This window comes from Meles meles, chromosome 11, assembly GCF_922984935.1.
Source record: "Meles meles chromosome 11, mMelMel3.1 paternal haplotype, whole genome shotgun sequence".
Taxonomy (NCBI): Eukaryota; Metazoa; Chordata; class Mammalia; order Carnivora; family Mustelidae; genus Meles; species Meles meles.
This window is the reverse complement of record NC_060076.1, coordinates 36,117,095-36,129,377: the sequence shown is the minus strand read 5'-3', so window position 1 is coordinate 36,129,377 and position 12,283 is coordinate 36,117,095. Positions and strand designations below refer to the sequence as shown.

At 38.6% G+C, this 12,283-nt stretch overlaps 1 protein-coding gene across 7 annotated transcripts in view; it reads left to right on the top strand.

Moving 5' to 3' along the window:
- RECK (reversion inducing cysteine rich protein with kazal motifs) overlaps positions 1–12,283 on the top strand; it is a 79,336-nt gene that overhangs the window by 41,809 nt on the left and 25,244 nt on the right. For all 7 annotated transcript variants that reach the window (XR_006820887.1, XM_046023952.1, XM_046023951.1 and 4 more), the window contains 5 exons: positions 1,459–1,726; positions 3,879–4,058; positions 7,564–7,776; positions 9,592–9,728; positions 11,723–11,863. Coding sequence is in view for 6 of the 7 variants with exons in the window: in XM_046023952.1 (XP_045879908.1) it covers positions 1,459–1,726; positions 3,879–4,058; positions 7,564–7,776; positions 9,592–9,728; positions 11,723–11,863 (939 nt within the window). In the remaining variant the exon portion in view is untranslated. The remainder of the gene's footprint in view (positions 1–1,458; positions 1,727–3,878; positions 4,059–7,563; positions 7,777–9,591; positions 9,729–11,722; positions 11,864–12,283) is intronic.

Genomic DNA, 12,283 nt, shown 5'->3' with positions numbered 1-12,283 from the left:
CAATTGACTAATTAACCAAACCGACAAAACACTTACAAGATTTATAAGCCAATGCCAAAATTTTGTTTACCCTGGGATACTGAAAGACTTGTTTTTGTAAACTCAGAGGCAGTGATATGCGCCCTGTTTGTCCAGCAGCTAAAGCAGAACTCTCATGCTTATAATAGTCTGTGGTGTGGCTATATGATGAAAATCAGAAGATGAAGCATTTGCCACAGATAACCTTTGTTCATTTTTTTTATTTTAAAGATTTTATTTAATTTAAAGATTTATTTTATTTATTTATTTGTTGGAGAGAGAGAAAGCGAGAGTATGAGTGAGCACAAGCAGGGGGAGCAGCAGGCAGAAGGAGAAGCAGGCTCCTCAGTGGGCAGTGAGCCCGATGTGCGACTTGATCCCAGATCCCCAGGATCATGATCTGAGCTGAAAGCAGACACTTAATCACTGAGCCACCCAGGCATCCCCATTCTTTTTTTTTTTTTTTAGATTTATTTATTTGATAAAGAGGGGGTGTGTGCATGGGGGAAAGGGCCAGAGGGAGAGGGAAAGAGAATTTTAAGCAGACTCCCTACTGAGTGCAGTGCAGACTCGATCTCACAACCCTGAGATCCCTACCTAGGCCAAAACGAAAAGTCTGACGTTTAACTGACGGCACCACCCAGGCACCCCAAACTTCATTCATTTTAAAGGCAGAAGCAACCTGATGTCTTGTCAGAATTTGCTATTGTATTATTTAAATACAGCTTGGGGGGCCTGGGTGGCTCAGTAGGTTAAGCTTCTCCTTAGGCTCAGGTCATGATCCCAGGCACCTAGGATTGAGTCCCACAGTGGTCACGCTGCTCCTCAGGGAGTCTACTTCTCCCTTTCCCTCTGACCCTCCCCTCTGCTTGTTCTGTTGCTCGAGTCCTCTCTCTCTCTAAAATGAATAAATTAAAAAATCTTAAAAAAAATAAATTACAACTTAGTTAACTTGCACACATATACGAAAGCTTTATATCCCAGAATGTGATGGAATATGGTTTTTGTGGATTTTGCTATTGAAATTAGTCATCTCTGTCATTCTGTCAAGAACACAGTCCCTTTTAGGCAGTTGTTTCTAGCATGAAATAATTCCAGTTTGATCTGTAATACCTTTTCCAGGAACATAAGATACTTTGCATGTCAGGACTTCCTAGGTGTAGGATGAGATGACATTTCATTTGTATAGTATTGGTGCTAAAGATCCCATGTTTGGAGACAGTGATAAATTCTGGTAATAGATACCTTGTCTATCTTTAGCTCTTCAGTTATTTGTTAGACTGCAAATAATGGAGAGAGAATTTGGTAGACCCTGTGTACTGCGAATACTGACATATGACTGAGTAGTAGTGTTTCCAGGATACCACCATGTTCTTCTGTTCTGAGCAGTGCATAGACATAAAATCAGCTAATTAAGCCACATATATTCTGAAAATGTAGGTTTATATTGCTGTGACAGAGCTGAGGACCATGCTTGCCAAAATGCCTGCAAGAGAATTCTGATGTCTAAGAAAACAGAGATGGAGATTGTGGATGGCCTCATCGAGGGTTGTAAGACCCAGCCTTTGCCTCAGGATCCTCTTTGGCAGTGTTTTCTTGAAAGCTCACAGTCTGTTCACCCTGGAGTCACTCTACACCCTCCTCCCTCTACGGGCCTCGATGGAGCTAAATTGCATTGTTGTTCTAAAGCAAACACGTCAACATGTAGGTCAGTATCTCATTTTCCTTTATTAAAACTAGTAGAAAATAGCATTTTACTTAGTGATTTTAAGTCTAGCAAATGTACATTATGTTTTTGCATTGTGTAGACTTAAGAGTTTAGAAGATGTAAAATCTTTCTTTCATCCAGCAAATATTTATTGAGTGTCATGTGTATATAAGACATTGTTTTTGAACATTGCTAAAAAGAACTGTATTGGGGGTATAGAGGATTAACATTATCAGGGCAATAAATATTTAAAGATGATGCAACATGGATTCTACCCTCAAGGCTATCATTAGGTAAGCTTACAGTTTAGAAGATGTTGTGATGTAACCTCTAAGGGACATTCTCTTTGTTAAATTATGAAACTTTGAACAGTAACTGACCTTTTGTATATATTGGTGAATGATCTGGGTTGGCACTTAGACCCCAAGTTAGATAGCAGTGTGTTGGCATTCATTTGGATGATACACTTAGGGAAAAATTACACAAATATAAGACAGAAGAAACAATCTAGAAACAAGAATAAATGGAGGCAACTAAGGTCATGGTAGAACACAGGTGAACTAGAAGTTTACTTTATTAGGGATATTTTAGGTGAAAATGGACCGCATATTACTAAAAATCCTGAAATATTACCTACCATGAGTGAAACAGTTTTTCCTAAAACTGAATGGACCTTTAGCAAAAATTTTGCCTAGAGTAACTCCTCAAACACCAAAGATAGTTAAAAAAAACAACTGGAAGATATCCGAAGAAAATTAACAGAAGAGCTTAAAGAGAAGTTAAGTTGGTCCGGTAATTAAGAGAATTTGATTGCTGATAGGAATTAAATGTATTTATGGGAGGGATGCTGAGTAATTCTTTGAATGTCCTTAAAAGTATTTATGCCCTAAAGTCACTGGAGATTGGAAATGCTGTGTCGTCTAGAAGAACTTCACTAAGAAACACTTTGCCCTACCTTACCTTGATGTAGGGTTTTTTGGTTTATTTCCATGTTATGATTGGTGTTGGTTTGTATAATTCCTGCATATATGTAGAAAACTAATTTTCTGAGATGTTATTGAACAGTCTATTGAAGGTCATAGAGAAAGTTCAGGACTAGAGAAAGGACTGGTTTCCAGCTCAAGGTACAGAATTTAACTCAGTTGCACCTTCCTTATCTCAAAGATGGATAAGCTCCATGGAGAGCAGGGACTTTATCTCCCCTATTTACTGTGATATATCCAGTGCCTTGAACAGGGTCTAACACAAAATAGGCACTCAGTAAACATCAGCAGAGTGAATGAGCAAAATTATCAAAGTAAAAACATCTTCCTAATTGGGTTAATTATGAAAGTCAAATAAAATGTGGCAGGAATGGAGAATTTTTACCTGTGAATTTGCGTATTTTGGGAGTATTATATTTTATACTACATGTTTTTTTTTACATTTTTATTACAATTATATTATATTAAAATTATAAATTTTAAAAATTAAACTAATGTGAAATTAGTTTGGAAATGGTATTGATACCATTTTAGTCATATGCAAGTTGCTTTGTAATCATTGAGTACTGCAAATAAGATTGTCATATATGAACTACAATAGTATATAGAAGCCTTGGAATTCATAAGCTTTTACATGTAGACTGCCTTGGCCTATCTTTAGGAATATAAGTGGCTTTGGGATAACTTTTTAGGGAGAAACTAATGAACCCTAAGTCTGTAAACCTTCTTAAATCTGAGGACCATGTCACAGTTTTACCTCCTGTGATTGAAATATAAATATAGGGGAATCTATCTTTATGAATGCAAAACCATATGCCTTACCTTACTTTACATAAAGGTAAGAGAGAGATCAGAAATATAGAACAAGTAACTGTGCCAAGAATAAGGATGTACAAATACTGTAATTAAACATTACATTTAGCACTGAGCTTTGTAGCAATCATGGGAAAATGGAAAGATATAGATGATAAAACAAGGTGAAGATTTTCATGGAAGAGTTCACTGTTTATGGCTCTAAATTCTAGGAGATAAATTTGAGTCTTTTGGTTTTTGTAAGTTTTTTCTCATTTACATTCTGAAGTATAGTTCATAGAATTTGAGTTTTATGCAAATCAAATTATTTATTCATTTGGCTCATCTGTGTTTCTGCATTTGTGCCTTTGTTTCAGAGAACTGTGCACTAAACTTTATAGCATGAGCTGGGGCAATACACAGAGTTGGCAAGAATTTGATCGTTTTTGTGAATATAATCCAGTGGAAGTGTCCATGTTGACCTGTTTAGCAGATGTTCGGGAACCTTGCCAGTTGGGCTGTAGAAATCTTACTTACTGTACAAATTTTAACAACAGGTAGGAGTAAACTATTGTACATGGAAGGAAGTATTTTATCATTATCTTTTTCTTAAATAAGTGAAAAGACCACTTTACTCTGATTTTTACTCCGATGCTAAGTTAGATTCACTTCTCCGCCGGTCCTACCTTTCAGAAAGTGGTTGATTTTCTGTTTCTAGAATTGCTGTTCTTCTTCTCTTCAATCTCCCATTGGATTTGTAGGTGTTTGTAATGTTTAGATAAGCTATCGAGCTGATCTCCTGCTACCTGATGTAGTCTCAGCCTGCTACTTCTCCGCCATCTTGACTCCTCCCTCCTCTGATGCTAAGTTAAAAGGAAGTAGTATTTTTTTTTTATGATTTCATCTTTAAATGCTGTAATCTATCCAGTAAATCACCTCTGGGAAAGGAAGCACCATAACAAAGTTCCTTCTGGCCTAGTGATACTTAAAGCATCTAGAATTCAAAGAACCTTTTCTGCCTCAGTCTACCATTCTTCCCCTCTTCCTTCTATTACACAACCAGTGGAAACAATACATTGCAGAATAAATCACGGTAAACAATTTGGTCATCAACTGCCCTCTTTTGAACAGTTTGCTTCAACCAGTCTGGAAGTCCCACTCAGTTCCCTATTTCATACAAAAATATTGTCTTATTTGTATTTTCTTGAGGTATCAAGTATGGTCAGAAAAACTATGGCCAAAAACTGAATGCCTGAACAAACAGTGAAGAAAACAAAAAGACATCCAGAGGCATAGAGAACACCATATCAGAGAAGGCAGAGAGACAGTTTCTAAGCAAGAGGGGGCTGGTTTTGTGAGCTACAGTCTGGAGATCAAGGGGGCAAAGGGGGAAAGAATCATTCAGTTGGGCCAGACAGAAGTTCAAAAGGACATAAATCCTGTTCTTTTAAAAGTATTCAGAATATTTTTTTAAAAAGGTATTCAGAGTATTATTTCGAGTAAGAAAACTGAGATATCTTTACAGCTGGTGATAGAGTATTAGCCAGTAAGGACCTGGTTTAGAGATTGGGTAAATTTGAAACCTATGAAATGTTTGAAGTTAAACTTGGACTTATAGTCTGGCTTCTGAGGATAGTGGAGTAGTTTGTATCAAACTAATACTTCTGCAAGTACAATTATGAACTCTGTACAAAATATGAAAAAAGTATTGTTTTGGAGGTGGTAGAGAGTGACCAAAAACAGGAGGGGCTGTATCTCATGAGACATCGAAACTACGCTGCATGAGGGCCACATTTATCCAGTTTTTCCTTCATGGGCACCCTCAGCCCCCTCACATGGCATAAAGAATTCAAGCAAAAAGCAGCAGTCTTGGGCTGAGGAGCTAGAGATCAGAGTTTAGGGCTGCCCGGGTGGCTAGATATAGGAGTAGAAAACCCCAGAAAGGTGGGAACCACAAAAGGACTTGCACCCAAATCTGCAAACAAACTCCCTATAAATCCTTAAATTTAACAAAGTGACAGTATACAAGGTTAATGTAGAAAAGCCAACTGCAATTCTGTATGTTAGCAGCAAACAATGGGAAAATGAAATTTATTTTAAAAATACAAATTTACTGGGGCACCTGGGTGACTCAGTGGCTTAAATCCTCTGCCTTCGGCTCAGGTCATGATCCCAGGGACCTGGGATCAAGCCCCACATCGGGCTCCTCTGCTTAGCAGGGAGACTGCTTCCTCCTCTCTCTGTCTGCCTGCCACTCTGCCTACTTAAGATCTCTGTCTGTCAAATAAATAAATAAAATCTTAAAAAAAAATAAATTTCTTAAAAAAATACAAATTTACAAAATCTCATCAAAAAACATGAGATACTTAGGGTAAATTTAACAAAAGAGGTGAAAAAACTGTATATCGAGGACCAGAAAACTTCGCAGAGAGAAATTAAAGACAGTGAATAAACGGAGAGAGGTGCCCTGTTTATGGTTTAGAAGACTCAATATTGTTAAGGTGTTAATTCTCCTGAAACTGATCTCTAGATTCAGTGCAATCCCAATCAAAATCCCAGCGGACTTTTTTAAGATTGAAATTGCCAGACTAATTCTGAAATTCAAATGAAACTACAAAGGACCTAAAATAGCTAAAATAATTGTTTTAAGATTTTACTTATTTATTTATTTGACAGATCACAAGTAGGCAGGCGGCGGGGGTGAGGGGGGGTGGGGGGAAGCAGGCTCCCTGATGAGCTGAGAGCCCGATGCAGGGCTCGATCCCAGGACCCTGAGACCATGACCTGAGCCGAAGGCAGAGACTTAACCCACTGAGCCATCCAGGTGCCCCAGCTAAAATAATTTTTTAAAAATTTTTAGAGAACTTAGAATACCTGATTTTAAGACTTGTTATAAAGCAACACAAATTAGAGGCACTTGGGGTGTGTCAGTGAGCTAAGCATCATGATCCCAGGGTACTGGGGTGGAACCCCACGTAGGGTGGCATGCTCATCATGGAGTCTGCTTGATATTCTCTCTCCCTCTCCGCCTCCTACCTGTTCTCTCTCTCAATAAATAAGTCAATAAAATTAATTAATTAATTTAGGATGGGTCATAGAATAAAACATAAAAGATGAAAATATAAAACGTCTAGAAGAAAATATAGGAGACTATCTTGACAAACTTGGTATAAAGATTTTGTAGACAGGAGACAAAATGCGCTAATTAAAAAAGAAAACATGAATGAGTTAGGGTTCAACAGTAAACACTTATTCACCAAAAGACACCATTTAAGATTTGAAAAGGCAGGCCACAGTTTGAGAGAAAATATTCAGTGTATCACATGTGCACACTTAACAGTCACACATATATTTGACAAAGGGCTTGTACCCAAAATATATAAATAACTCCCATACTCACAATTAAAAAATCAAACAACCCTTGGGGCGCTTGGGTGGCCTAGTTGGTTAAGCATGTGCCTTTGGCTCAGGTCATGATCCCAGAGTCCTGGGATCGAGCCCCACATCAGGCTCTTTGCTGAGCAGGGAGCCTGCTTCTCCCTCTCCCTCTGCCTGCTATTTCCCCTGCTGTGGTCTCTCTTTCTCTTGTCAGATAAATAAATAAAATCTTTTTTTAATAGATTTTATTTATTTATTTGAGAGAGAGAGAGAGAAATGAGAGAGCATGAGAAGAGAGAGGTCAGCAGGAGAAGCAGACTCCCTGCCGAGCAGGAAGCCCAATGCAGGACTCAATCCTGGGACTCCAGGATCATGACCAGAGCCGAAAGCAGTTGCTCAACCAACGGAGCCACCCAGTCACCCAAGAAATAAAATCTTAAAAAAAAAACCACAACGCAATTAAAAAAAAAATGGGCAAAAAAGCTTTCAAGGGTCTTTCACCAGAGATGACATCAAAATAACCCCCATACATTCAAAGCTGATATCCTTTGATGCATTATATATACTTTCTTTAAGAAAATCAGATTTTCTTACTATATTTTGTATATATGTCAGGATCTTAACTATTAACTTCTCTCTAGAAAATAATTTCCTCTTGATTTTTTCTGGATTTTTTCTTTTTAGGCCAACAGAACTTTTCAGGAGTTGTAATGCTCAGTCAGATCAAGGAGCCATGAATGACATGAAGCTGTGGGAGAAAGGAAGCATAAAGATGCCATTTATCAACATACCTGTTCTTGACATTAAGAAGTGCCAGCCAGAAATGTGGAAAGCAGTCGCTTGTTCACTGCAGATTAAACCTTGTCATAGTAAATCCCGGGGAAGTATTATTTGCAAGTAAGTTTCTTCCCTCGTAATGACTCTCCAGTCTTGTTTCAGGTGATGGTCTAAACTGCAGCCTGTATTTAGAGTTTTCTCTCCCACCACTTCCCTTTGCCCATCCTCCGCACATGTCAAATGCTTTCTCGCTTTTTCCTCCTCTGCTTGAAATACTCTTCCATCTCCTGTCTCTCTTAGCCTCTCTCAAATGCCAGTCATTCCCATGGAATCTTCCCAGCTCTCTCCAGCTAATAGTAATTTATCCTTCCTACAAACTTCTGTAGACCTTCATCTGAACTTCTCTTATACAATTTAGTTTCAGAAACATTTGTCAAGTGCCTTCAATAATTCTATTTTTATATTTTAATTTGTGTACTTATATTCTGTTAGACTTTGCTCTCCTTGAGTTTGTTTTTTTTTAAGATTTTATTTATTCATTTGACAGACGGAGATCACAAGTAGACAGAGAAGCAGGCAGAGAGAGGAGAAAGCAGGCTCCCCACTGAGCAGAGAGCCCGATGCAGGGCTCGATCCCAGGACCCTGGGATCATGACCTGAGCTGAAGGCAGAGGCTTTAAGACACTGAGCCACCTAGGCGCCCTCCTTGAATTTATTCTTTATGACTTATTTTTCTTGTCTCCTCTTTTCTCTTCTTCTCTTCTTCAGGGATTAGCAAAATTCTGACACCCAGTAGGTGTTCCATACTGTTTAATGAGTGAGGGAGTTAGTGAATATAGTCATTGGGGCCTATTTCTAGTGAGCATTTTATGAACGGTTTGCTTAGGAGATATAGGATAAAATAAAGATGAAAGCTGCTATCCTGGGTGAAACCAGAAGCATTAGCCATGTAGTAACCCATGCCAGCTGATCTTCAACATCTATTTTTCAAAAAAGCTTTTCTAAAAACCAAGTTACTATCCAGCCCCTAAGCTGTTGGTGTGTTTCTTGGTGCCACTGGGCACTTGATGACTGATTACAGATCATTTCAGCTTTAAACAGGGTCCAGATATATTCTGTGGCATGACTTGGCAATGACTTGAATAAGGGGAAAGATGGGGAGTAACTTGGGTGACAAGAGGCAACCAGTGGGAAATTATTGACTCTTGCATAAGAACTTACAGAAAAGGAGTCAAATCCCTTTTAAGACTGAGAAATTTTAAAGTAGTGTACTTTCTAGGTGTTATCACCTTAACATTGATAACAAAAAGATATTTAAAGAGGTGCCTGGGTGGCTCAGTCATTAAATGTCTGCCTTCGGCTGGGGTTGTGATCCCGGGGTCCTGGGATCGAGCCCCGCATCAGGCTCCCTGCTCAGTGGGAAGCCTGCTTCTCCCTTTCTCACTCCCCCTACTTGTGTTCCCTCTCTCACTCTGTCTCTCTTTGTCAAATAAATAAAATCTTTAAGAAAAAAAGATATTTTAAAAGAGAAGGGGAGGGAGGGAGTAAGAAGCAAGTAAGTATAATATCCTGAAAGAACAGATGTATGATTTTGCAAAGAGCACATCAGACTAGTCTAGTTTAATTTCCTTTCAAAGACGGGGACAGGCCACACTGATGGTAGTAACAGTATGAGCATAAAATTTGAGCAAGGCCTTTGATCTCAGGTAAGAGAAAGGGATGCTTTGCTAGTGTAATACATTACTTATTACTCTGCAACCTGAGGTAGTCTATGACTCCTGGGGTTTTTTTGCCATTACTCTGACAATTGTAAAATGGTAAAATGTTGTTATGAAAACTCACCTTCTGGAAGGCTTCAGAAACAGGATTGATACTGACTAGACAACATGAGGAGGTTCCTTGAACCCTAAATTTGTGTGTGTTTTTCTTCTTAAGGTCAGACTGTGTGGAGATTCTGAAGAAATGTGGAGACCAGAACAAATTCCCTGAAGACCACACAGCTGAAAGTATTTGTGAGCTTCTGTCACCTACAGATGACCTAGAGAATTGTATACCTTTGGATACATACCTCAGTAAGTACTTTGTTTTTTAAGATTTCAAGTGTTTCTGCCTTCCATCTCTGCCCTTCATGTTTGCTTTGGATAAACATATATCTGTTGTGAATGTGTGGTTTAATGATTCTATCTCAGTTGCAGACTCTTATCTTATTTGCTTGGCCTTTTTGGCCCTGGAAAGAATTGTCATCTTAAAACATATAAGCCCAAGTGACTATCTTATCAGTCTGAGGAAATGATGAAGTATTGTCAATCAGGAATTGTAAGCAGTGAATCTGGGGCAAACATCATAGATAATAGCTCCATATTATTGCTGTCCCCTTGCCATGATTTGACCAGGAAGTGGAATTTCCCCCCAGGGAATCTTCAGCTTTTTGTAATTAGAACATTAGTGGACCTGAGCCAGGCATCGGCTTAGATAGATCTACCAAATAGGGAGTAAGGAATGATGGTCTGACTTAGTATATGGAAATGGAACTTTTGTCTCTGCCAAAATACTCCTGCCAAGAGCTAGGCCAAGAGCTAGAAGAGTAAGTTGGTATCTCACTGAGGGATCCTGGAGCTGAGTTTCTCAGCAGGAGGTGACCTTGGGTGGTGGAAACCAGAGGGACAATGAGAAGAACTCATACACACCCTGTATTGTAGTAGCGGTAGTGCAAGTGTCTAGGATGCCTCCAGAGGGCGTTAGTGCCCCAGGCTGTCTGGAAAGGCAGACCTTGAATTCAGTTCCTGATTGCTTTGTTCTCTTGTGTTGCATATGACTAAGTTCTACTGCAAATAAACAGAACAATAGGTAAACGTAAAGGGGAGCCCAGAAATAAATAGTCCAGGGCTGTTAGAGTGGTTCCACCGTCCAGAGTCCAGTCTCTTTTTGCTTTCTGCATTCTCCTTAGTGTTTCGCTTCCATCATCAAGGTTACTTCAGGTACTTTATTGTCCTGACATGGCTCCTAGAAATCTAGCCACCATATCCTAGTGTAAGGGAAAACCACCCTAGCTGTAAGGGAAACCGAGAAAGATGATCATTTTAGCTATGGACCCATTGTCACACTATTATTAGTAAGCAGAAAGAGAAGAGTGGATGCTAGATGTGCAGCTAGTAATATCAGCCACATTTTCTTAAGGCCAAAAAACTATGTCCCTCAGCCTTTATGATCAGTATAACAAAACAAAACAAACAAGAGCATTAGACTAGAGTATAGACCTCTGTGACTTTGGACAGATCACCTCTTTCTGCCTCAGAAAGGCTAGACTAGATGAAGTCTAAGAACACTTATACCTTTCTTAACCCTACAGTGTGAGTCTGGCCTAAAATCAAGTAAAGCTAATGTATTCACAAGCCTAGACTCTATTACAGCAGTGAAATATATGTGTAGAAGGAAAAAAGTTAAAAAACTGTTTTTGTTTGAATTTTAGTACTCTCTTTAAATATCATATATGCTTAATATAAAGTGAGACTCTTCCATGGTCATTATTTTATAAGGTGACAAATATAATCATGGTACGGGATCCATCTTTCCATAGTGAATTATTGTCGTTTATAGTAAAATGTGCCAAGTTATTCCTCTTAGGCATAAGCACCTATTTGACCACTCTACCCAATGTATACTTGTCACTTTCCATTCCTTTATACTACTTATTATTTATCATTAGGTGACTTTTTTATTTTTATACACAGAGACACACATATCCCCAGTCTGTTTATTGTCTCTTTCCCAAATAGAATATAAATTCTACATTAGGGATTTGTCAGTTTTGTTCACTACTATATCTCCAGTGCTCAGAACTTTTTCCAGCATATCATAAATACCCAGTAAATAAACAGGTGAATAAATGTATATATGTTTATACTAAATTCAAATTATACAAATTATCAGAGAATCTGTGTGTTTTAATAGTTTCCTGGAATCAGGCCTTGCTTTCTGTTTATTCTAGCCATAACTAATTCAGATAATTTACAGACCTCTGTTACCTTTTTGGGTTGGTTAAACTGATCTGTGTTTGGTTTTTCAGGGCCCAGTACTTTGGGTAACATTGTAGAAGAGGTCACTCATCCCTGTAATCCAAATCCTTGCCCTGCTAATGAGCTCTGTGAGGTTAACCGGAAGGGGTGTCCATCTGGAGATCCCTGTCTTCCATACTCTTGTGTTCAAGGTAAGAGGTAGATGAGCATGGTTGTGGAGTGGGTATGGATTTGTGCTGCTGATGTTTCTGTACAGGGATACTCTTTGGAGTAAGCTCACAATAAATAAATAAATAAAAATAAAATCTTTTCTAAAGAAAGATACATGTAATTTTATGACTTTTTTATTTTATTTCTAAAAATATTTTATTTCTTAAAGATTTTATTTATTTACTTGACAGAGAGAGAGATCATAAGTAGGCAGAGGCAGGCAGGTGCGGGGGGGAGCAGACTCCCCATCGAGCAGAGAACCCAATGCGGGGCTCAGTTCCAGGACCCTGAGATCGTGACCTGAGCTGAAGGCAGAGGCTTAACCCAGGGAGCCACCCAGGCACCTCACTAATTTTTTTTTAATGCAGGAAGCCTCTTGAATAAGAAATGCTTATCCCATT